Source organism: Aedes albopictus, chromosome 3 (assembly GCF_035046485.1).
Source record: "Aedes albopictus strain Foshan chromosome 3, AalbF5, whole genome shotgun sequence".
NCBI classification, from domain to species: Eukaryota; Metazoa; Arthropoda; class Insecta; order Diptera; family Culicidae; genus Aedes; species Aedes albopictus.
The window spans coordinates 128358028-128383922 of NC_085138.1; the positions used below are offsets into that span (position 1 = coordinate 128358028).

Below are 25895 nucleotides of genomic sequence, written 5' to 3' on the forward strand. Positions count from 1 at the left end.
AATGTTTTAATGTATTGGAAACAAATACTATTCTACTGAAGGTAAAGCTCAGTTATTAATCAGTAATAATGCACAAAGCAGCATCCAGCTTGTTATAGTGAGTTGACTTGTTTTCATAGAAAGTGAGAAAATATAATTATTTGATTCCAGTGTTGTCATTGCACTACGGATTCGACTCAAATTTGTCCAGCGTAGAAGTATATTGCTTGCTGAGTGATACAGAAGAAAAATATACTTTTAATTGTTTTCTTCATCAAAAAGTTAATTCAAAAAATGATCATAGTAAAAAAATGCATACTTTTTGCTCCATTGATGCATGTTTTCGATTCTAGAGAATCTTGTTATCATTTATTTTCAACAAAGTTGATCCTATGTTATTGTACACCTTATTTGAAAATTACTGGATGTAAAGTTTTCATTCCCGTCATCATTATAATGTAAAATTTGCAATAGGTTGTTATTCGGAAGAACCTACAAAGAACGAACTGTTTTGATTCCTTGGCATGTAATGGAGCTCAGTAACCAATTCAGTAATGGTATCAAAAAGCGGTTTTCTGTATTTGAAACTGCATCGTTTATACTTTTGATTGGAAGCATAAAAAATGTTCATTCAGTTTTTTCATGCCTTTTTGCTTTACAATTCTTCTTCTTCTTCTTTATGGCTCGACGTCCCCACTAGGACTTGGCCTGCCTCGCTTCAACTTAGTGTTCTTTGAGCACTTCCACAGTTATTAATTGAAGGGCTTTCTTTGCCTGCCATTGCATGAATTTGTATATTGTAAGGCAAGTACAATGATACACTATGCCCAGGGAGTCGAGAAAATTTTCCCGACCGGAACGGGAATCGAACCCGCCGTCTCCGGATTAGCGATCCGTAGCCTTAACCACTAGACTAAATGGAGACCCCGCTTTACAATTGAATATTATTCAAAAAATCGAGTCTCACTTGAGACTATAATTGGGTCAATTGGGTATAAATTTTGCCTGAATGTTTGTTACTCATACAGCATTTCATTATGATTAATATAATGAAAGATGATGTACTGAACAACGAAGCAAGGGTGGTTAAATTTGAACGACTTCTTTTTATAGCCTTGTAAAGTTGTCCGTTATTGAACAGTCCTTAATCAAGGCTTCAAGTTCCTTCAGTATCGTCAACGTTGAAAAATTAAAATCCCGTTTGGAAAACAAAACACTGTGTAGCTATTTCAAACTCTAGTTAAATTTAAAAACACTTAACTAATACTTCACTCTTGCAATAGAAAAAATAAAAATGAATAACTATTTAAAGAAAAACTAGAAAGAACGAGCAAATTTCTTTCAATTCTACTACTGTTCTTATCTACGGACAGATAGACCTACTTCGTCTGTGATTTACAGACGACTTCAGTGTCAAGTGCTCGATAAATATGTCCGATAAGCTAAGTCCTTTCCATTGATATAATTCGAAATGCGTGGTTCATCCGTGTGAAAAAGTTTGCTAATTTATTACTCGCTTGTGAGATTCTGGGAAAAATGTGAATTATGAGATTCACTAGGATTTTTTGGGAGGACTTTAAAAGGGATTGCAGTTATCAATCCCTTTGGAATCGTAGGATCAAAGCCTGATACGATTGTGGTTCAGTCTACGGTAGGAGGAATTTTGCTGGTATTGGAAGACGCTAAAGGGGTTTATGGTGGGATTCTTATGTGGATTCCGATATGATTTGATGGAATTGGGATTGATTATAGATGGAAGTTACGTTGAGAATCCGGTTATTATGGTAGGAGGTATTCCGGCGGGGAAAAAAGTGCTGGTTAGATTTGATGAAAAAAAAATGTTGAGGTATTCTGAAAGGGATTCTTGGAGTAACCCCTGAAGGATTTTTTCTAAATAATTCCAGAAACCTTATCAAAATCGTTTCGGAAAATGTCACAGAACTTCATAGGAATTTGAATTGTGATTACGGAATAACTCAAGATATTTATGGGTTTTATTCAGGACTAGCGGTCCCGGCAAACTTTATCTTGCCGTCTTGTGGTGGTTTGACAACTGTTGAGCTCAAAATAGCACCGCACTCTAGATTGATTAAATTTCGGTCGTATCGATTTCCTTCCCAGCTCATGGAAAATCAGTACTTTATCGATGTTGTTATTTTTCTAGTTGTTTTTCGTAACTTTTTCTGCATATAAACACAGCCACCATGAATACGAACCAAACCCTGCATGAGTCATCCTGATCGGTTCATCCGTTCGTGAGTTTTGTTGCCTCAAAGGGACTTCAAACTCATTTTTATATATATAGATTACTTCAGCAGTTTCCTCTGAGATTCCCTGAAACTCGGGATTCCTTCATAGATTCCTTCCCGGATTTCTTTATCCTCCGGGATTCTTCCAGAATTCATCCAGGTAGTCTTTCCGAGATTCCTTCATAAATTCTTCGCAAGGTTCATCAAGGAATTTATTCCGAGATTTTTCCAGGAGTTTCCTCTGGCCTATTGGTACCACTATATGGGAAAACTCGGAAGAAACTCTTAGAGAAATACCTTATAAAGCAAATGCTGAATTAATTATTTAAGAAGTTGTTAGAGGAACCTCTCAAGAAAGGTTGTTCTGTAATAATATACTCAAATGAGAGAACCTAATAAAACAAAAACTCATAGAAGATTTATTTACGGATCATCTCGAGTGACTTCATAAACAATTCCATAGAAAAACACCTAAAGGAATTCTGTAATAAACAACTGGAGGATTTACATTAAGAACATCGGAGAGAATTCCAGAATCATCTTCCGAAGGAATTTAAGAGGATTCTGCAGAAACTGCAGAGGTAACTCCTGAAGAAATCGAAGAAGGAACTTCTTGAAGAATGCCAGGGTTTCTCCAGAATTTTCTTCTGTAAATCCAATCCCTCCCAGAATTCTTGCAAATTTTCTCCCAGAAGTTGCTTCTGGGATTTCTCCGAGAAGTTTTTGTTAGATTCATCCTGAAAATCCTTCCTGGAATTCCTCCTGGAGATTTTTCCGGGTTTCTGCAGGTGAATCTCATTTCTGAGAAAAAACTAGGCATACCTTCTGGAATTCGTCCTAGAAATTCCTTTCTGTAGGAATTCGTGATTACTCCGGGAATCATCGGATCTTCTCACAAAACCTCGGGGATTTTGTTTTGAGATTACACCAGGTGTTCTTTCTGGAATTCCTACAGGAACCGGGATTTCTTCCGGAATCAATTAAGAGGGTCTTTCCGATATTCCTTCAAAAATTTATTCCAAGATCCCAACAACATTGATTGTATTGACTCGGCAGCAGGGATGCCAGATGATTTTTTGAAAAACCTGTATCCTCTTTTCAAAAATCTGTATGCCATTCAAAATTTTGGAGAAAAATCTGTATCCCACACAAAAATAAAATGACCCCCTTGAGCTATCAGTATTTCTTATTAAATGAAATCTGTATGGATGCTCAAAAATCTTATAATACAGAAAAATCTGTATATATGGCATCCCTGCTCGGCAGTCAGTCAGTCAGTCAGTTTATATAAGACAACAGAGCAAAAATAACCAATATGGCAAGGATTTCCAGTTGAAATTTCATCCAATTACTTTCAAGATTCCTTCAGGAACTTCTTCCGGAGTTCCTTCTGGATTCTCCCAAAAACTCTATAAGAGATTCCTCCGGGAGGTCCATCTGAAATTTCTCTAGGAATTCATTCAGCGATTCATCCGGGTAACCTTTCTGAAATTCAACCAAAAAAATCTTGCGGGGTTCCTTCAAGAACTTCTTCAACTCCTCCAACTTACATTAACTGAATTCAGAAATTACTCTTTTTTGCTTTCGGCAGATTCTTGTGGAATTCCTCCAGAAGATTATTCTGGAATTCTCCAAGATGTTCTCAATCCTTGTGGAATTTATTACACAATTCAAGAGTTTTTTTTATAGAACCACTTAGTAAGAGTTCCTTTAGGGGTTCCTTCTGATTTCCCTACAAATGTCTCGCTAACAGTTCTATCTGGGAATTGTTTCTGGGAACCTCAAAAGAAAAAAAAATATGAAAATGTTATAATTTACGAGGCTTTCAGTCCTTGGCTGGTTCGCCTCGGAATCTGAAAGTGTTCCAAAAAGAGGAATTATAGAAAAAATGTCTGAAGGAATGTATTTAGGAACTTTTCGAGGAATCTCGGAAGCAACTCCTGGAGAAATCTTAAAGAAAATTCCTTGGAGTTTTTTTTGGAACGCCTGGAGGAATCTCGTAGGGAATTTCTAAACAAATTCTGGAAGAAATCTCTGAAGCAATCCCGCATGACTACCTGGAGGAATCACAGAAGAATCTCAAATCAAATTCATCACAAGTATCTTTATTCATTAGTCTTGTCAAAACACACCGGAACCCAGAAAAAATCTCTACCAATATTGATCTGCTACTTATCAGATTTCTCCACTATAATTTTCATTCATTTTCTATAAGAAACCCTCACTGGAATTGCCATTCAATTCCAACCGAATGACATATCAAAGTTGGTCCCCAGTATGTCTTTTGTTCCACAAGATTTTCAACAGGATTTGCATGAGAATCCAAGCTGAATTCCTCCTATCATAGACTGAACGTGATCCGCAATCGTATCAGGCTTTGACCCTATCGAAGATCTAACTGCAACCCTTTTGAAGTCCTCACCCCAAAACCCCAGCGAAATGCCTTTCAAAATGTCAGTCAGCGTTACCTTCGGAACGCTTCACAGTTTCACTGGAATATCATAATTCTCATTTTCTCCAGAATCCCACTAGCAAGTCATAAATTAGCGCACACTTTCACGCGGGTGAATCACACATTTCGAATTCAATCACGCAATCCATGAATGCCAGCATTTTTTTCTAAGTTCCAAGACCACGAAACGTCAAGGACTTTGAAAATATTCTCATAGTAACCATGACATGCAGTGCCCTATAGGGCACTGCATTGTTTTGATTTTATATGGGATTTTGACGTTTCTTGGCCTTGTTGTTTACAAAATGTATGTAGGAGTGAAAGAGACGGAGACAATTTCATGGAGTGCCCTGTGGATTTCTGCACGTAGCGGTGCCGCTCCACCCAAACGTCAAATTGTCTGTAAGAGTAAGCACTTCAGCATAAACTCTGGCAGAAGTCCATTATTGTAATGGTTTTATGTTTACTGGGAAAACTTTTCGGTGTGAATAGAATAGAATAACAAAAAATATCATACTTTAGGAATATGCTTGAGATCTTGTCAAGGGGTAGTCTTGGCTGAATGAATATAAATTCAGGTACATTTTGGATGACCTGGTATATTTCTAATGCATGGAAAAAGTAACTGAAGGTAATATTTTGGTTTAGAGTATCTACTTGGATATATTTCATAACAAAAAGACACAATTGAAGTCTTGGTTGATTTGGTAGATTGAATAGTTCAAATTAACGTACTTTTTGGAGGATCTAGAATACTTGTAATACGTTGACGCAGTAGCAAAAGTTAGTATTATGACTGAGAGGGTATACTTGGGTATGTTTTGATACGATATAACATCTTTGAAACGTTTGTTGATCTGGTAGATCAAGTAATCTTATTTCAGGACAATTTGGAGTGTCGTCGATATCTGAAATACTTTTAAATCGGTAAAAAATAGTTTTCTTGACTCAATGAGTCTTATCAAACATGTTCTGCTAGGAGGAACGTTGTAAATTCATGTATTTATTTGAATCTCCTAGTATTACAACTCCAGGACAGTTTGGATGACCTAGAACATACCGAAAAAAAATTTTACATAATATATCAGTGTTTTCCTAAGTATTATAATGTATACCATTGGAAAAACATAAATTCGTTCCCGAAATATGTGTAGAAAAAAGTCGTCCCGAAAGGGTTAAATCATGTTCAAAGTTTCTTTGACTTATTATTTTTTGAATGAAACCTAGGGTTTTGAAATCGGACGCAAATTGGCGGAGATATGGGCCTAAAAAAATGAAATGTTTTTGAGGGGGTGACCCCAAACTTTTGAACGGGAGTGTATCTCCAACAAGAAAATATTCTAAGGTAAACAATTGTGTCACTCCTACTCAGCACCAACAAGTTTTGCAAACCAACTGCACTCAGTGTTATAATTACTTATGTGTGGGGAAAATATTTCAAAGACGAGTGTATATACCTGGGAGTCACTTGGAAAATTCCACAGCTTTTTAAGCATTCTTCGACAATAATGATCTGGTGCACCACGTAGAAGAATATTTGCAAAAACTGCACCGCGAGTCAAAAAGTCTGAAAACCCCTGTACTGGTCATTCAATTGATATCAGCACATAATTGAACTCCAGCTAGGAAACATAATGTGTGGTGTTGTAGGTTTAAAGTTTTTACCATCGTTGATGAAGTCAAACCTGACATAAATTTATCATTGACATGTTTTTATTTTGGCCACCAAACCCAACATAGACCCAACAGTGGTTCGATGTTTTATTAACATGATTAACTAAACTAGAGACAGTGGCTAAACTAGAGACAGTGGCTCCGTAATCTGCTTGAAAGTATTTTACTGTATTTGCAATTCGGGAAAATCCACCATTTCCGCCAAAATACCTTCTCAACTTTTATGGTCCTTCATGACGACTGCGAGGTCACATTACTGCCCCATGAATGCCAGCACGATATAGCTCTCCATTTCAATGGCACGAGTCGGTCGTATTTCCTGTGGTCTCGCCGAAATTGTGCACTTCAGCTTGCATAACTCTGCTTAATTTCAGTGCCGCCAAACGCTCGCGCGCAGCACCCGAAACCTACACCCACAATTCTCGTACCGCATCAGCAGCCAGCAGCCTCAACGTGGCGGTCGAAAGAAATATGTTTCGGTCATTAAAACTGATTCGCTGCTGCCACCTCCAACCGCTCGTCGTTTGCTTCTGTTTGCCCCTTCCAACCGCCGCCAATCACGGGCGGTGGTGTCTGGTTTCGGTTAAGCAGAAGCTGTCATCGAGCTCTCAGCTCCGGGAAATGCGCCGGCGAAATATGTACTCGAGCTCTTCTCGTTTGTTGAAAGTAAGAGGTTTCCCATCCAGATATGACAAGGTTTAACGATCGATCGTCTGTCTATTTTGCATCCTTTCGACCGACCGACCAAACGACGATGTGAGACGCACGATTGACGTAGCGACCCTCTTCGCGCGCTACATTATCATCATCAGATGTTTTTAAATTGACGCTGCTTTTTGCTTCAAGCGCCAGAAGAGTCCGGGTTCAGCTTCTACGCAACCGTCGTCGGCGGGCAAAAGCAATGGCATAGGTGTAGCAAGGAATGTTCACACATATTCCACTTCAGCTTATGTAACTCTAATATAAACAAACTGAATACATTAAGTTCTAGAGAAAATCCTAAAGAAATTCCAAAAAAGTCCTGCAGGAATTCCAGAAGGAATCCGTGGAGCAATTCCAAAGGGAATCCCTGGAGAAATTCCAGTGGAATCCCTGGAGGAATTCCAGGGAAAATCACTGGAGAAATTCCAGAGAAAATCACTGGAGGAATTCCCGAGGAAATCCCTGAAGAAATTCCGGAGGAATTCCAAGGGGAATCCCTGGAGGAATTCCAGGGGGAATCCCTGGATGAATTCCAGGGGGAATCCCTGGAGGAATTCCAGGAAGAATCCCTGGAGGAATTCCAGGGGGAATCCCTGGAGGAATTCCAGGGGGAATCCTGGGAGGAATTCCAGGGGGATTCCACCTGGAGGAATTCCAGGTGGAATCCCTGGTGGAATTCCAGGGGGAATCCCTGGAGGAATTCCAGGGGGAATCCCTGGAGGAATTCCAGGGGGAATCCCTGGAGGAATTCCAGGGGGATTCCCTGGAGGAATTCCAGGGGGATTCCCTGGAGGAATTCCAGGGGGAATCCCTGGAGGAATTCCAGGGGGAATCCCTGGAGGAATTCCAGGGGGAATCCCTGGAGGAATTCCAGGGGGAATCCCTGGAGGAATTCCAGGGGGAATCCCTGGAGGAATTCCAGGGGGAATCCCTGGAGGAATTCCAGGGGGAATTCCTGGAGGAATTCCAGGGGGAATCCCTGGAGGAATTCCAGGGGGAATCCCTGGAGGAATTCCAGGGGAAATCCCTGGAGGAATTCCAGGGGGAATCCCTGGAGGAATTCCAGGGGGAATCCCTGGAGGAATTCCAGGGGGAATCCCTGGAGGAATTCCAGGGGGAATCCCTGGAGGAATTCCAGGGGGAATCCCTGGAGGAATTCCAGGGGGAATCCCTGGAGGAATTCCAGGGGGAATCCCTGGAGGAATTCCAGGGGGAATCCCTGGAGGAGTTCCAGGGGGAATCCCTGGAGGAGTTCCAGGGGGAATCCCTGGAGGAATTCCAGGGGGAATCCCTGGAGGAATTCCAGGGGGAATCCCTGGAGGAATTCCAGGGGGAATCCCTGGAGGAACTCCAGGGAAAATCACTGGAGGAATTCCAGGGAAAATTACAGGAGAAATTCCAGAGAAAAACACTGGAGGAATTCCTAAGGAAATCCCAGGAGAATTTCCAGGGGGAATCGCCGGAGGAATTCCAGGGGGAATCCCTGGAGGAATTCCAGGGGGAATATCTGAAGGAATTCCAGGGGGACTCCCAAGAGGAATTCCAGAGGGAATCCTTGGAGGAATTCCAGGGTAAATCTCTGGAGGAACTCCAGTGGGAATATCTGAAGGAATTCCAGGGGGAATCCCTGGAGGAATTCCAGGGGGAATCCTTGGTGGAATTCCAGGGGGAATCCTTGGTGGAATTCCAGGGGGAATCCCTGGAGGAATTCCAGGGGGAATCCCTGGAGGAATTCCAGGGGGAATCCCTGGAGGAATTCCAGGGGGAATCCCTGGAGGAATTCCAGGGGGAATCCCTGGAGGAATTCCAGGGGGAATCCCTAGAGGAATTCCAGGGGGAATCCCTGGAGGAATTCCAGGGGGAATACAATGATACATATTGCCCATTTTACTGGCATTTTACCAGATTAGCTGGTATGTCTGAAACATACTGGAAAAACTTGTAATTAGAAGGCACGAAATGTTGCTAATTGGCAAATTGAGAGATGAAATTTGTGAAAAAAATCGCATTCTGGTGGGATTCGAACCCACGACTCCGTATTCGCTAGACCGGCGCTTTAACCAACTAAGCCACAGAACAGGTAATGGTTCTGCGGAATAGAAAGCCAAACTGACTCCGAAGCCGCACCGTGAACACTAATTAGACACCAGCAAAACAAACTGCCTGGTGGCTAGGTATGCGGAGTGCGAGAGTAAGTCTCGGCTTCATATAAATAATTCGCTCGCACTTGTAGTTAGTGGGCACAAATAGGAGTGTGTTGTGGATTGGCATCTAAGCCGAAAAGAGAGATGAGTTTGTGAAATGGGAGTGTTCACGGTGCGGCTTCGGAGTCAGTTTGGCTTTCTATTCCGCAGAACCATTACCTGTTCTGTGGCTCAGTTGGTTAAAGCGCCGGTCTAGCGAATACGGAGTCGTGGGTTCGAATCCCACCAGAACGCGATTTTTTCACAAATTTCATCTCTCAATTAGCAACATTTCGTGCCTTATAATTACAAGTTTTTCTAGTATGTTCCAGGGGGAATCCCTGGAGGAATTCCAGGGGGAATCCCAGGAGGAATTCCAGAGGGAATCCCTGGAGGAATTCCAGGGGGAATCCCTAGAGGAATTCCAGGGAGAATCCCTGGAGTAATTCCAGGGGGAATCCCTGGAGTGATTCCAGGGGGAATCCTGGAAGGAATTTCAGGGGGAATCCTTAGAGAAATTCCTGGAGAAGCCCCTGGAGAAATTTTAGAGGGAATCCCTGGAGGAATATTTATCAGAGCGAATCCCTGGAGGCAGTTCTGAGGGAATCCCTGGAGGAATTCTGGAGGGAATCCCCAGAGGAATTCCGGAATAAAATCCTGCAGGAATTCTGGGGGGAATCCCTGGAGGAATTCCAGGGGAAATCCCTGGAGGAATTCAGGGGGGAATCCCTGGAGGAATTCCAGGGGCTATTCCTGAAGGAATTTCAGGAGGAATCCCTGAAGGAACTCCAGGGGAATCCCTGGAGGACATCCAGGGGAAATCTCTGGAGGACATCCAGGGGAAATCCCTGGAGGAATTCCAGAAGGAATCCCTGGAAATATTCCAGTAGCCGTCCCTGGAGGAATTCCAGGGGCAATATCTGAAGGAATTCCAGGGGGAGTTCCTGGAGGAATTCCAGGGGGAATCCTTGGAGGAATTCCAGGGTTAATCTCTGGAGGAACTCCAGGGGAATATCTCAAGGAATTCCAGGGGGAATCCCTTTAGGGATTCCAGGGGAAATCCTTGGAGGTATTCCAGGGGGAATCTCTGGAGGAAACCCAGGAGAAATCGCTGGGTTAATTCTAGGGTGAACCCCTGGTGAAATTTCATGATTTCTGGTGGAACTTTAATGGTATTTAAATTTGTTGTTACCATTCTCAGCAAGCCTAAAGGTTTTTGCGAAAAGCCTGGAACTGTACTCCTTTATAACGCTACACCATTGATTATACCTAGGACAAAGGGAGGTTCCATGCTCCAGCGTACACACTTCATGCTTTCATGAATGGTTTTCTAATAAATCACTCGAATGTGGTGAGGCCCATCCGATCCTCCCCATTTCCATTTTACTTTTCAACCTATATCGTAAATCTTCCCAGTGACCCTTCACGCACGTGTTCCAATCCATTCGCTTCAAAGTGTATTATCCCAATATTTGGTTCTGGCTATTGCAGCCAAGAGTTGGTCGTGCTAATCGGACGGGTAAACGCTTGGATCATTATTTTGACATGCACACGTGTGTTCACCCAGCGTGTTCAAATCCGGCACTGGCTGGGGGAATTTTAAGGATGATTGACCACTCGCGCCAATCGATGCGTCACAGATTAACTAACGATGAACCGCTAATCCAACCCAGCCCAGCCGTCTGCGTGCGTACACGGATGCTGTGTGGACGGACACAGAGGCACATCAGATTGAATCGTTGCGTTGTTGGATGGATGTAGGTAGGCAGGCAGAAGAAGCAGTAGCGCCCGACTCACGTCGATCCAGTCAACCGCAAAGAGAAACTAATTGACACTGACGCTGTGGATTGAAATTGGATACAGCTAATTGATTTGGAGCTTGGTGCTGACATGCAAACACGGTGGTGGCCACCCGTCCGGTATTGAGCTAAACTGAAGTCCTGTATCGCTGAGGTAGATCGACAGCTGCGGAGTGCGGAACTGTCTGGTAAATCGAATGGTTTTGATTGAATAGTGTGACGATAAACATGTGTACCAATTTGTTGTTTCACAGATTGACATTAGCATTACTTGTTGAACTTTGTGGCTTTCTCAGTCCAATAGCATTGAAACGGCTAGTTTGGCATAGCCCGACGTTTCGGTCCCGTGTATTGAACCTTTTTCAAGGGATAACTAAAAATGATATGCAACATTAGAATATAGACACATTACAAATATACACTAAACATACGCAGTCAACCGTCTCTCGTTATGCGGTTTTGAATGCAGTTTGAGAGTTGGAGCTTCTTTGTAATGCCCTAATTTGTACAAAGAAATGTTATTAAAAATGCTAAAATTATCAAACTGACTATCTACATGGTAACAATTATCATCGACTCACATTTAACATAAAACACATAAATTTTCCTTGATCTTTTTGGGACAACTTGCACTGCACACTACAGATACGACATACATCTATGGGGCTGTCCATAAACCACGTGGTCATTTTTTTGGGACTTTTCAACCCCCCCCCCCCCCCGCGTGGTCATTAGTCCATACAAAAAATTGTATTTGTCCATAAAAAATGGTCATTGGCCGAACACCCCCCCTCCCCCCCTCAACCCCCCCCCTAATGACCACTTGGTTTATGGACAGCCCCTATCTAACATTAACTGTAGATTTGAATCATGGCGGCTGATTGTGCGATATTTGCCAGAAAACCATTCGCCAGAATGCCATTGGCCAGAAAGACATTTGCCAGAAAATACCATTTCCCAGAAAACCGTTTGCCAGAAAGAACCATTTCCCAGAAAACCATTTGCCAGAATGTACCGTTCCCCAGAAAGTACCATTTCCCAGAAATTTTCCATAGTTCTCAATCCAGAAGTGTTCCCAATCTAATGATAATTTAAAAAATTCTTATTGAAAAATAAATCGTGTTTTTTATTTGTTTGGGATCGATTAGCCCACAATAACGATTGTAAAAATGTAAAATTTATTTTTTTTCAAATTTATTATATGCGAATGTTAAATAAATTACCGGAACTGATGTAAGAACAAACAAGAAATGATTTTAGAGTAACTTTTAAAGAAAAGCCTATAGTTTGAAGAAGGGCAAATCACTGTGAAACAAAAAAATGATGTGAACTTAAACCTTTCCAACTTCACAATACATTAAATCTTCGATGTTATTCAAATATTTTATTGCGCACAACAGCTTATTTTTTCAATTAGAACATTTCCACAAATTTGTCTTGTGGACAAGTTGATCATGATGTGGATCCAATTCATCAAATTTTGTTTTGGCGGAATTTGAGCAGTACTCATTGAAGATTTTCCTTTCTTCAACAAATAGAATGTTCTTCCCAGCTTTTACTGATATGAAATTTTTGGTTTTACTTATATTTTTCAAAGATTCCTGCTTTCAATAAATTTTTTAAGCTTATTTTTGACAATAACAATAACATTAAAGAGATCATGTTTGTGCCAAACAGCAAAATTACCCGGAATTGTTGATCACAGACTTAAATCAACCGAATACCATAAACAAAAACCTATTGGAAACAACGAGAAATAACACAGAAATAATAACTCAAGTGACGGTTTTACCTATACCATTAGCCTGACTGTCACTGCCCGAATATCACTTGATCAAATGCTATAAAAAGCGTATTCTTGAGGAAATTAATTCTAATAATTCCAGCAGTTTTTTCCTTCTTTTAATCATCTGCTGTTCTTTCTGGATGAACTTCTTAGTTTATTTGCGCCATTTCCAACCAATATATTCCCTTATCACGGTAATTGTAACATGTGAGCTTAACATATTTGGGCTTTGGTATTATGGCTAATGGCGCTTCGGTTACTGTTGTAGAATCTTAATATCAATGGTGTTAGGGCATTCGACTGAAGGCCATTGGGTCGAATGTCATTTGGTCAAAAAGTGCCGAATGGCCATATTTTTTTTCGTTTTCTCCTTTTATGCTGTTAAAATAACTGTTGAAGTTGGAGCTACTGTATTTTTACCATAAATCTTACCTTCTTTTAAATATACGAACTATAAACGGGTTTAAGATCTGTTATTTTTTTTTCAACAATTAAACTATAAGTCCCGCAATACCAATATTGCTTTATGGTTCTAACATAATCAACAATTTATGCCAAAAACTAGTCTTACAATGAAACTAGAAAGAACAGCCTGTGTTTAGAAGAAGGAAAAAATCACTATTTGAACTAGCCAAGTAACCACGGTGCTGAAGCCTTATTGCATGCAGATATACGGTGTATTTAGAACAATCATTACTTTACATGAACATTTAAGGTTGATTTAAAGTGGAAATGGCAATTATGCGACTGAACTAAGATTAAAACAGTGTTATATTAATTTGATTCTATAATTGACCATATCCACTTCAAATCAACCTTAAGGTTGCTTGTAAAGTAATGATTGCTCTAAATACATCGTATATCTGCACGCAAAAAGGCCATGGTTACTTGGGAAGAGAATAGTTTAATTGTAGAAAAATAGTTTTTTGCTTCGAAACCGTTGATGTTCAACTAGTGAATTTTGCTTTCTTTTAAACATAGGCTGTTCTTCTTAGTTAGTAAGACTAGATTTTGACATTAATTGTTGATTGTTGTAAAACAATACTGAAATAATAATATTGTAGAAGTATCAGCTAGTTATTGGAAAACCGAACAAATTTAAGAAACTGTCCCGATTCCTGTTCCATAATCACTGAATAGCGATTCGTGATCATTATTCTATCCATTGACCAATCGGCCTAATGTACTTCGGTCAGCTGTATTTTCACCATACCAGATGTTTGTAGACCTATGCACTTATAGTCTGTTTTACGGAACGACAACAGTGTTGATATTGATATTCACACTCACGGGCTTGGACGCGACCTCCTATCAAATTTTCATTCATGAAATGAGTGATCAGCTGATCCAAAACGTCTCGTATAATGGCTCATAGCCTAGTTACATCGAAGTCTCGCGCTTAGTATTATACAGGCGTATCTGTAATGATCGATTTCTCTTCATCGATTTTCTCTTTGCTTAATAACTATCGGTGAATCATTTCCAGTTGTTTTTGTTGTTCTAGCCCTAGTCGTCCTTTATCGAAACAACCCAAGAGATCATCCTAGCAGTGAACATATCAAATTATTGTAAAAGATTGAAACTGACGACATTTTTTATGTTAATGGACTGAAATTAATTCTTAGAAAATGGAGAAAATTTCTATTTGCCCGAAAGTACCATTTGCCAGAATGTACAATCCCCAGAATTTAATATTTAATATTAAATTCTGGGGATTGGTACATTCTGGCAAATGGTACTTTCGGGCAAATAGTATTCTGGCAAATGGTACATTCTGGCAAATGGTTTTCTGGCGTTTGTCATTCTGGCGAATGGTTTTCTGGCGAACGGTTTTCTGGCAAATATCGCACAATCATCGCGGCTATCATTTGATCGGCTATTCGGTATGATTGGTAGTGTCGACTGCTAAATGCTGTGTATTACGGCGGGATTGTTTTCGACCAGTAAGTGTGCTTTTCACTGTGTGTAGAATCCCTGCGTAAGTAGTGTGCAAGCTATCTACATCTGTACGGAAATTTACTGTGTGTGGTGTGTTCTGGATATGACACATTTCTAACATTGGTAAGGCTGTGGATCGGAATGTGCGATCGACTATTTTCGTGCCTTCCAAGTTAAAAGTGTGTTGTTCAGGGGCCTACATCGTCGAAACCAAAACATGACGCTGAAAGCAAGCGCCCATCAGCATCGGACGGACGCCGACGACGGGAACATTCACAACAACATCCAAGCGCTTCGCTTCATCCGTTCTTTTTGTCGCTTTCTTCGACGCAACGACGGGCGGCGGCTCATTTTCACACCGACTGGGCTTCAATTGAAATTTTCAAATTATTTAAAATGTTTGTTTGCTTAATTTATTTTATGGGTAATAGACTATTTCAGTAAAATATGCATAGCATACATCAACATTACACAGATTTGTCGGTTGTTACACTCACTAATTGAGTTACAACAGAGAAATTCATTTGATGTCGAACGAGCGTGCGTGAGCTTGTGAGTGCGAAACAAAGCGGCATCTGCGACGGCGCAGCACCGTCGGTTCATCGGTGACGATGACAGTCGGACTGGGCGACGACGACGGCGCCTTGCTTCCATTGACGATTGAAAACATTGTTTACAAACTTCACCTGAAAATTTCAATTGAAATTGAAAATGTAGGGCCCTGTTGACTGTTGACACTGTTGTTCCTCAATCATGTGTTTGATCAATGCAGTTTTTGCTTGTTCTACATCAATGTTGGTTTGTGTTAGTTTGTTTATATTGGATCTATGACCACTTAATCGCTTTTTGAGCTGGTTGCTGGTCATGCCAATATAAGCCCTTTCGCAGTCTGTACAGGGAATGCTGTAAACAATGTTATTTTGATCTAGCTGAGGGACTGGGTCTTTGACTGGTCTTAGAAGAGATTTGACACTCTTTTCTGTTTTACTGGCGATTTTAACTAACGAGTAATCTTTTTTTCAGGATTCCGATGATCGACGGTGTTAGTGTTGGGATGTTTGGAAGCGATTTGTATGTTGTGGCGGTTGCTTAGACTTCGGTTGGAGGAACTTCTGATGTGTTTATGTTGGCTGGTGGCGGTGGAATTGGAGGCGGTGGCGGTGGTTGCGGTCGAGCGTTGGGTGGTGGTTGGCAGGTGGCTGAGGGGATTGTTGTGGTTCTGCTTCGGCGTGAAATGAGCTGTTAGCTGTGTTTGGTGTTACTGCAATTCGTGTACGATTCATCAATCGGTTGATGAGGTAAGATGGGTAGTTATTATGCCGCAGATTCTGGAAGATGATGTGTTTCTGCTGTTCAATGGGCATGCTGGTAGTCAGTTGTGTTACACGTTTGATAAAGTTGGTGGCTACGTTCAGCTTCATGTTTGTTGGATGGTATGAATGATAGTTCAGCAGGTGACCAGACGAAATTGCCTTCGAATACCACTTGGTTTGGAGCGTGTGATCATCGGTGTTGTGGATGACTAGCGTGTCGAGGAAAGGAAGGGCGCCTTCCTTCTCCAATTTCATGGTAAACTGTAGGTGTGGGTCGTATTGGTTGAAGATTCCCAGGATGTGCTCGACCTGGGATTCGTGTAGGATGAGGAACAGGTCGTCTACGTACTTCTTTATCACCGGAGGGCTGAATCCTATTCTATTGATGACCGTCCCGAGCAAATCCTCCATAACGTAGTCTGCAAGTATCGGCGACAGGGGACTACCCATGGCAGTTCCAAACGTATGCTGGTAGTATTTGTCTCTGAACTTGAAGTAGCTGTTGTCCAGACATGATTCAATCATTTCTAAAAACAGATCTAAATTGATATCTGTTCCCTCTTTGATATCTGTCCATCGAAAAATGATACTGCGAATGATGAGGTTCTTCGGAATGTTGGTAAATAGGGAGACCACGTCAAAAGAGACGAGGGCATGCTCCGACGGTATGGCGATTGCGTTGATTTCCTGGGCGAATTTAAAGCTGTCCTTGACGTTGTATTGGCTGGTGAAGGTGGTTTGTAGAATGTGAGAGATGAATTTCGACAACTGGTACGTGGGGGCCGTGATGTTAGGCACAGCGGGACGCAACGGCAGGTTTGGTTTATGCGCCTTCGGTTGTCCATATATGCGGGGGCAGATTGCAGATTGGGTTTGCAATCTGCCGAGCGTGGATCGGTCAATCAGCTTGAGATCGGCCAGCCGTTTTGCCATGTTGTTCGTTTTCTTCTGAAGACTAGCAGTGGGATCGTTTTGTAGAACCTTGTATGCAGAGTCGTTAAGGAGCGCGAGCATTTTGTCATCGTACTCCTGGACAAGCATTATCACCATCCTTTTGCCTTTATCAGATTCTAGGACACAAAGCTGTGGGTTTTCAGCAAGAAACTTACTGGTTGCACGCGACGCATTGGTACAAAATCTGTCAAGCGGCGTTCTTTGCTGTTGTCGACGTACTAGGTAGTTTTGTATTCGAGATCCCACCAAGCATCGGTTTCGATCTTGTACTTCTCGATCCGGATTCGTACGCAAGATTGATTCCACATCTGCGAACAACACACTTTTAACTTGGAAGGCACGAAAATAGTCGATCGTACATTCCGATCCACAGCCTTACCAATGTTAGAAATGTGTCATATCCAGAACACACCACACACAGTAAATTTCCGTACAGATGTAGATAGCTTGCACACTACTTACGCAGGGATTCTACACACAGTGAAAAGCACACTTACTGGTCGAAAACAATCCCGCCGTAATACACAGCATTTAGCAGTCGACACTACCAATCATACCGAATAGCCGATCAAATGATAGCCGCCATGATTCAAAACTACAGTTAATGTTAGATAGATGTATGTCGCTCGCTGTTATCTGTAGTGTGCAGTGCAAGTTGTCCCAAAAAGATCAAGGAAAATTTATGTGTTTTATGTTAAATGTGAGTCGATGATGATTGTTACCATGTAGATAGTCAGTTTGATAATTTTAGCATTTTTAATAACATTTCTTTGTACAAAGTAGGGCATTACAAGAAGCTCCAACTCTCAAACTGCATTCAAAAACCGCATAACGAGAGACGGTTGACTGCGTATGTTTAGTGTATATTTGTAATGTGTCTATGTTCTAATGTTGCATATCATTTTTAGTTATCCCTTGAAAAAGGTCCAATACACGGGACCGAAACGTCGGGCTATGCCAAACTAGCCGTTTCAATCCTCTTAGACTGAGAAAGCCACAAAGTTCAACATTTCCTCCCAGTCGTATACCTCCTCCAAATTAGCATTACTGGCATTATTTAAATATGTAGATAAAACTGGATGTAATCCACCAGTGGTGAGCTGAACTACGTTGGGATTTCGATTTATCTTGCTAACTTTCAATATGTTTGGTAGTGTAAAACTAAATAAATTTCAGCATTATTGTTGTTATTACTTTATAGAGATTTTCAGCCCTAGGCAAATCTCAGCATATCTTCCTTAGTTCTGCAACCTAATATTGTCGCGCTTATCTTTTATTAGAGTCCTGCGGTGGTCGCAAGGCACACCGCCGCATGACAGTCGCAAGGCAAAACAAAAGAAAAAGTGTTCCCGCCAAAAACAAAAGCACGTGGATTTCGCGAAGTGACAGATGTTTTTGAATGTATTTGTGACGAACGGCAAGAGTGGCTCAGTGGAATGAGTGTTCTTGCTGTAAAACCCCATATAATGGAATTATATACTTTTAAATCTGGTGACGCTGTTATGATTAGTGACTGTCGCGCTAATATCAGAAGCCAGAGGCAGATAATTGCCAAATTCTGATTTTTCTTGAGAGGCATAATAAGAAGATAATTTTTAGGCGCAGGGTGTCGAAATCTCGTTTACTTTAGCACTTTCATGTACCTCTTCAAAAATGATTAGTATTTGGGCTATACATTAATAATCGGAAGACTAGAAAAGAACAATCGGAATCGGAAGAATAGGAAATAGTCAAAAGCATAGCCAAATTCCAATTTTCCCGATAGAATATTTTTTCATTTATTAAACTTCTCATTTATACAATAAAGCCACAATTCCTTATACTATGAAGGAAAATTCGAGGTATATGAAAGATCGAAAATAATTGAGGGGGATAGAAGTAAAAAGGTGTAACTTACTCCGTGAAAGTGACAAAAGCCCACTTTCGAGTAAATGAGGTTTAAAGTTTTTCACCAATTTTTCATCCCATACAAAATGAATGAAGTTTCAAGATCAACTAAATTTATTCCGATTGTGTGTAGTTTTTCTTGTCGTCATAAAAATAATCCTTAAAAAGTTCCAGAAAGCTTGAAACTTGAAGTTTTTTTTATAAGCTCAGATCAAAATCGACAAAATGGTCACTTAGGGGGCATCCATTTAGTACGTCACGCAAAATTTGGGAATTTTAGACCCCCCCTCCCCCCTTCGTACGGGTTTTTCGTATACTTAATACATTGCTGGTCACACTTTCCGAAACCCCCCCTCCCCCCTAGGAGCGTGACGCACGGTGTCAAAATTTTGATTATTATCGAACTTTCATGTACCTCGGATTTTTCTTCATAGAATGTTAGAATTTCGGCTATAATGTATAAATGCAAAATTTGAAAATATTCTATCGGGGAAAATTTGAGTTAGGTGAGTTTTTGGCTATTTTCCATACTAAAAATCAATAACTACTATTTTAGTCCAAAAAACGTCCCATACAAAATGTATGGAAAAATTTTCGCCGATGAAATATTTTCTAGTTGTCCGATTATGACTATATAGCCCAAAAACTAATCATTTTCGAAGAAAAATCCGAGGTACATGAATGTTCGATAATAATCGAAATTTTGACACCGTGTGACGTACTTTATGGATGCCCCCTTACACACTAGCTTTACACATCTTCGCATCTGGGAAACTGGTGGCCAAAAATCGAAAAATTTACTTGCTTTGAATGACGTGTCTTATATATCATTTGATAGCCAGAGAGTTCAAACCTAGATTCCCAAAATTTCAGCGGTTTCTTTTTGGAATTTATTCCACCGTTGGAAATGTTATTCTCTGAACTTTAAAATGGGTGTGTTGCGGGGGTTACACGGTTAATTGAAATAAGTAGAAAACACCATTTTTTGCCTAAGTTGGTCTATATCCAACAAGCAGGGTCGAGCAGTCTCAAGAGACCGCTACCACAGTTTAAATGGGGGTTTATACTATCTGTGGAATGCTAATCCAGCTGCGGATAGCTGCGGACGAGCGTCATTTTCGAGACCGGAAAATTGATTTTTTAACATTTTTTTTGTTAACTACGATTATTGGTTATGCGAGCACATACAAAAAAAAAATCGTACAAATTAAACAGTGCTTTAAAAGCGGAACTTTTAATTGTCAAATTAAGTTTTAAAAGTCTTACACACCTTATTATTTTTATGTTAAAAATGGGTAAAAACTGACCAAAAATTGTCGTTCCATACAGTTATCAACCCATGTGGACTGAAACGCTTCTTTTGTTCACGAAAATCTTGTTTATATTTTCAATACATATTTACCAACGGGAAAAGAAACGGCTTAGAGACGTCGAAAAACAAAACGTCGAATGCCAAAACATCGAATGCCAAAAGGTCGAAAAGGGACAAAACGTCGAAAGGACAAAACGTTGCGCGAAAATATGCGCCACAATGAAGTGGGATATTTTGGCATCGGACATTAAGATTCTGCAGCGAAATCCGGATTTTCCGGTAATCCACGGTGACCGAACCGGTTACCCTTCTCAATTGAGGGTGAGTTTCTGAATCGAATCAGCCCAAGATTGCTAGAATTGGTGAAAAAATGGTAGAAACATGACCATTTCAGTTTACCACCTACCAGGGTACCATGTTGGCATTCTGCGGGTGCAATTCTTCCTCAAGTTGCGTTCACTTTCGAGCTCACGTGCGTTACAAATTTTGAACTGAACAATGTTCAAATATGTTTGATCGCAGCGTGCCGTTTTTTAACTTCAACGCAGTGCCGAAGTGGGCGACTTTGTGGGAGGCCGCGAATGCGCTGGCTTCACGCGATTGAAGATGATCTGCGATCTCTAGACGTTCGGGGAACGATGATACATATTGCCGTTTACTGGCATTTTACTTACCAGATTTGCTGATATTGCTGAAAATGCTAGATTGAGTTTAAATAAGGGCGAAAGTAACATGAGAGAGTTCTCTTCACGACTCTCTCTTCTGCAAATTAAAGTGACAAGATGCAAATTCAATCGGCTAAAATATAAACGACTCATAAGAAAGTGATTATTCGTCATAAATAATTCCAAAAGTCCCAGTGAAGAAACAGGGGTGTAAGCAGTAATAAATAACAAAACTTCCATAAACAAATAGAAAAATGCATAAATAAATCAAAAGTTTCCATAAATAATTGATTTTTGAGCAATTAAAAACGTCAAAAATGCAATGAATAATTCAACTGTTGCAATAAAAAAACCCAATTTTCCCACCAAAAAACTTCGAATTTTCCATAAATAAATCCGATTTTTCCATAATAAATTAGAAAATTCACAAGAGATTGCTGGGAACACTGACCACCAGAAGTTGTTTCTTTCGTGAGTGTACTGAAAAAAGTTTGATATTTTTTGGGTTTTTCGTGACCGAAATTATAAAAAGTGCTCTCGATGTGTTGAATGTGTTTAGTTTTATACGAAATAGCCGGAAAATGATCGAAATCGCTCCTTAAAGTTGTTTTATCTTTATTGAAAGTTGGCTAATGGTGCAAAGTTCGCGACATAATTTTCCTTCGGTTCGCCGTTGCCGTCGTCGTCGTCGCCGTCATTGTCAAAGAGTGTGTGCGTGTTGCCTTATGTCGCATCGATGATTGCAAAAAATCATCATCCGTAATCATCCAACATCGTAATGTTTTCGTCGGTGTTGCGTTTTGATGTGTTGCACTGGTTTGTTGCGTTGTTGCTTAGCCGAGCTGTCATTGCGGTCAAACTACATGATGCATCCACTAGTAGATAGCTGGTGGACTGAACGGGTGGGTGGAAGGAACGTCAGCAACGTCAGTGCGTTTGATAAACAAGCGGGTACATGATCGCGGAATAGAAGTACAACAGGCGAACCGCCTACCGCCTGTTAGTTTGGAAGTTTTTGGCCAGCTGATGACGCGTGCGTTAGAAAATATTTGTGCATAACATGTGTGAGTAAGAGGGTGGTCGGCCTGGATTAGACCATCCAAGTGAGGAAAAGTTGGTGCAGGATTTGGTCAGGTGGCTAAATGGTGTTGGTGTCATGCTTTGTTTTCTTTTTGATCGATGTGAGTCGTCATGGTCGTGATCGATGCCGTGAACAGCATAACAGAGATGCCGGAATAACTAAAAATTGACGCATTTAAACGGCGTATACCACGGAATTATCTATGGAAGTCAACAGTACGGCGAGTTATACAGCACCATTTCCAAAGGCTCTACGATAATTGGTGAGATCTCTCCATATTGACATTCATTCATAAACTTATAAAAAACTATATACGGGTAGGGTGGGACCATCAGGGCACTCAATTGAAACGATTTGGACAGGAGCCTGGAACTGCCTCCTCCTTGTTGTTAACATTTCGTGGATTGAGGGCGGGCTCTTCGACCCCATCTATTGGGAGTATTCTGTCAATCGAGGGCTTGATTTTGCTGTTGTTCGTGAGAACTTTCTTTTGGAAGGAGATTCTTTTCCCCTGACGCGGGTTTCGCGGAAGTGTCTCTGCTTGCGGGTCCGCACAACCCTTTTTGGCCCTTCATACAGGAGAATGACTGACCACCAACAACAGCACAATCTTGATCAAATCGCTTTTCAGATTATTCCAGCGCTATAGGCAGCTGCCTTGCTACAATAGATGGTAGAACAAAATCATCATAAATTAGAATATTCACAATAAAAAAATATCTAAAAAGCAATAAATAATTCAAAAAGTGCAATAATAAAAAAATAAATTATCAATAAATGTCGAAAAACGAGCAATAAACGTAAATGCATTTTGAGCCAAAAATTACATAGACCATGCGGCGAAGCCGCATAGAGGATTGAGGAACTGAGGCGGCAGAAGGCCGCCGAAGTTTCCGATATCCGATGCACCGCAACTGCATCGATTCGGTTCTAGGCAAACCACAGATTCAAGAATTTGCCCGGTATAATGCAAACATAGATGTTATCCCTTTTTTTAGGTCCGACGAGCGATAGCGAGTTCGGACAGCAAGCAATTGCTCGGTAAATTGCAATCATAGTTGCGCAAGCTTTTCAGTCGATTCAGTCATATAAGTGCGATTCAGCATTTCACTGTCTCATACTTTTCTGCATTTGTTTTTTATGGGTAATTTCGTCATTTTTTATTGCATTTTTTGAATTTTTTATTGCTTTTTCGATATTTTTTTATTGTGAATTTTCTAATTTATTATGGAAAAATCGGATTTATTTATGGAAAATTCGAAGTTATTTGGTGGGAAAATTGGCTTTTTTTATTGCAACAGTTGATTTATTCATTGCATTTTTGACGTTTTTAATTGCTCAAAAATCAATTATTTATGGAAACTTTTGATTTATTTATGCATTTTTATATTTGTTTATGGAACTTTTGTTATTTATTACTGCTTACACCCCTGTTTCTTCATTGGGACTTTTCGAATTTTTTATGGGAAATTTTGTATTTATTATGGAACGTTTAATTGTCTGCCAATTCAATCGAACTTTTTTACAGTTAGACGCTAGATTGCATCGCAACCTAGCGATTTATGATAAAAAAGTTCAACCATGCTTGCATCTTGTCACTTTAATTTGCAAAAGAGAGAGTCGATGAAGAGAACTCTCTCATGTCACTTTCGCCCTTATTTAAACTCAATCTAGATATGTCTGAAACATAGGGGAAATGGGGGTAAAATGAACACCCTAAGCGTTTGGCGTCGTTTTCAATGGAAATATGGTAAAATCTTTATTTTTTACCACGTCACATCGTAGATGGTATTATGTTCTAAACATTCTAGAAGAAAAAAATGCTCAAAACTACAGTTTTGTTTAATTTTTTCGATTGCAAAAAATGCTAGAAAACCGAGTAGCAAAAAACAATGAGGGTAAAATGAACAAACGATGGGGGTAAAATGAACACATGATTAAAATTTAATTTAAACATGTAATTTCGATATTTTCAACTGCATGCCAGTAAATTTGATGTTAATTGTATGTGCTAAGATTTTGAAACTTCTTATCTAAAGTTTGTAAAGTACTGAAATAAATTTTTGAAAAAAATGTACTCAAACAGAGGGATTTTATAATAACATTCTTAAATTGATGTAGTAAGATATGTTTTCTTAACTTTTTACTTAAGTTATGTAACGATATACGTTAGAGATTTCAGTATACCAAGTATGAACAAAATCTTGTAAAAATTATATAGAGTTTGAACCAACTGTTCATTTTACCCCCAAGCTCTGTTTGTTTTAAAGTCAGTTCTAAAATTTTAATAAAAGAAAAACTTTTTTTTTCACTAAATATTTTGTTTTAGGAGTCAATTATAAGAATATGGTATTACACATGTACAAATTTGCGAATGGTGGACGAATTGACCTTAATTATGATTAGCTCAGTTTTACATCGGACCATATTGTTTGCATGATTTTCGCTATTTTCCTCATTTGAAAGTGGTTTAGTTAATATTCAAGTCCAATTTCAGCAGAAGTACAATGATTTATGTTGTTGCATAGAACCCAATCGTTAAAACGTGCAAAAATAGCCTAAATGCTGTAAAACACCACCCTGTTCATTTTACCCACAATTCCCCTGCTGGAAAAACTTTTAATTAGAAAGCACGTAATGTTTCTAATTGACAAATTTAAATATAAAGTTTGTGAAAAAATCGCGTTCTGGTGGGGTTTGAACCCACAACTCCGTATCCGCTAGACTGGCGCTTTAACTTACTAAGCTACAGAACGGGTAATGATTCTGCGGAAGAGAAAGCCAAACTGACTCCGAAGCCACACTGTGAACACTCCTTATTCGCAAACCCATCTCTCTTTCGGCTCAAATGCCATTCGACAACACACTCGCGTTTGTGCCCACTAGAGTTAGAGCTCGGCGTTGGAATATATATATATATATATAGTTGCTTTGTAGCCAACAAGGTATCAAGGTGAGGTATGATCTGTTGAATGTTTAGTTGGAAAAAAAAGCTTGTTCAACATGGGAATTAGTAGCGGGGGTTTTAGGGAAAAGACCATGGTCCATACTCATTAAAAGAATGTGTGAAGCAAAGATCACGCTGGGGGTTGGGGCCAACAGGCTACTTTGGTGGACTACCCAAAGCGAGTCATCGATGTTCGTTGTTGTTCTTTGAACCAATGCCTTCTTGGTGGTTCCGGAGAGACGAAGGGCGATTGGAGGCTATGGAAATGTTGTTTAGTGGGTCGAGGAAAGAATAGTCCTGGCTTTTAATCCTTCAGCGTGCGCGCCGTTGTAAAAAGAACAACACTCGTCGTATACAGCGCCAGTGCGGTGCTGTTTCAGCTTCTTGATGGCCAAATTTTGGTCTACGTGGTTTATGAACAGCCCCTTGACAGTGTGCAGGAGAAGAATGAATTCAGAACTCGCTGCGAACCCAGCATCCAAAAGATTGCCAAAACCGGAAGGATACGGTGACCAGCGCATGTTGCAGAAATGCTGAACAACAATCCTGCAAAGTTGTTGTTCGCTTCTGATCCAGTTGGCATAAGAAGGCGCGGAGCGCACAATGCACCCCTGAAGCGTGATTTGGCGTGAATTACACGTGACAAAAGGGTGGAGAACGGCAGCCGCAAATTGACTATTGTGGAGATCTAGCTTTTGTTGATTATATGATATTCTTATTTAATGTTGCGCAAATAAATGTCCGTTGTGATTACCGGAGTAATAATTAAAATGCATTTTCGCCCAAAAACGACGATAATGGAATAAACTCAAGTTCAGTGTTATTAATTACCAACCATATACATAATGAGTGAAAATTGTATCTCCGCCAGACACGTCTAGTTAAGTTCCAAAAACAGACCAAATAGACAGCATGCCTTTGGCGGCCCGGCGTGGTAATTTTAAACTAAAACAGGAAAACGCTCGGCACTATGC

The 25895-nt window shown here is 40.2% G+C and overlaps 2 protein-coding genes across 2 annotated transcripts in view; both read right to left on the bottom strand.

The window, feature by feature from the left end:
* LOC109400375 (uncharacterized) overlaps positions 1-25895 on the bottom strand; it is a 533446-nt gene that overhangs the window by 441974 nt on the left and 65577 nt on the right.
* On the bottom strand, positions 15884-17125 carry LOC134290354 (uncharacterized). The gene has a single exon (XM_062857475.1). The coding sequence runs from the start codon at positions 17123-17125 to the stop codon at positions 15884-15886; it is 1242 nt and encodes a 413-aa protein (XP_062713459.1).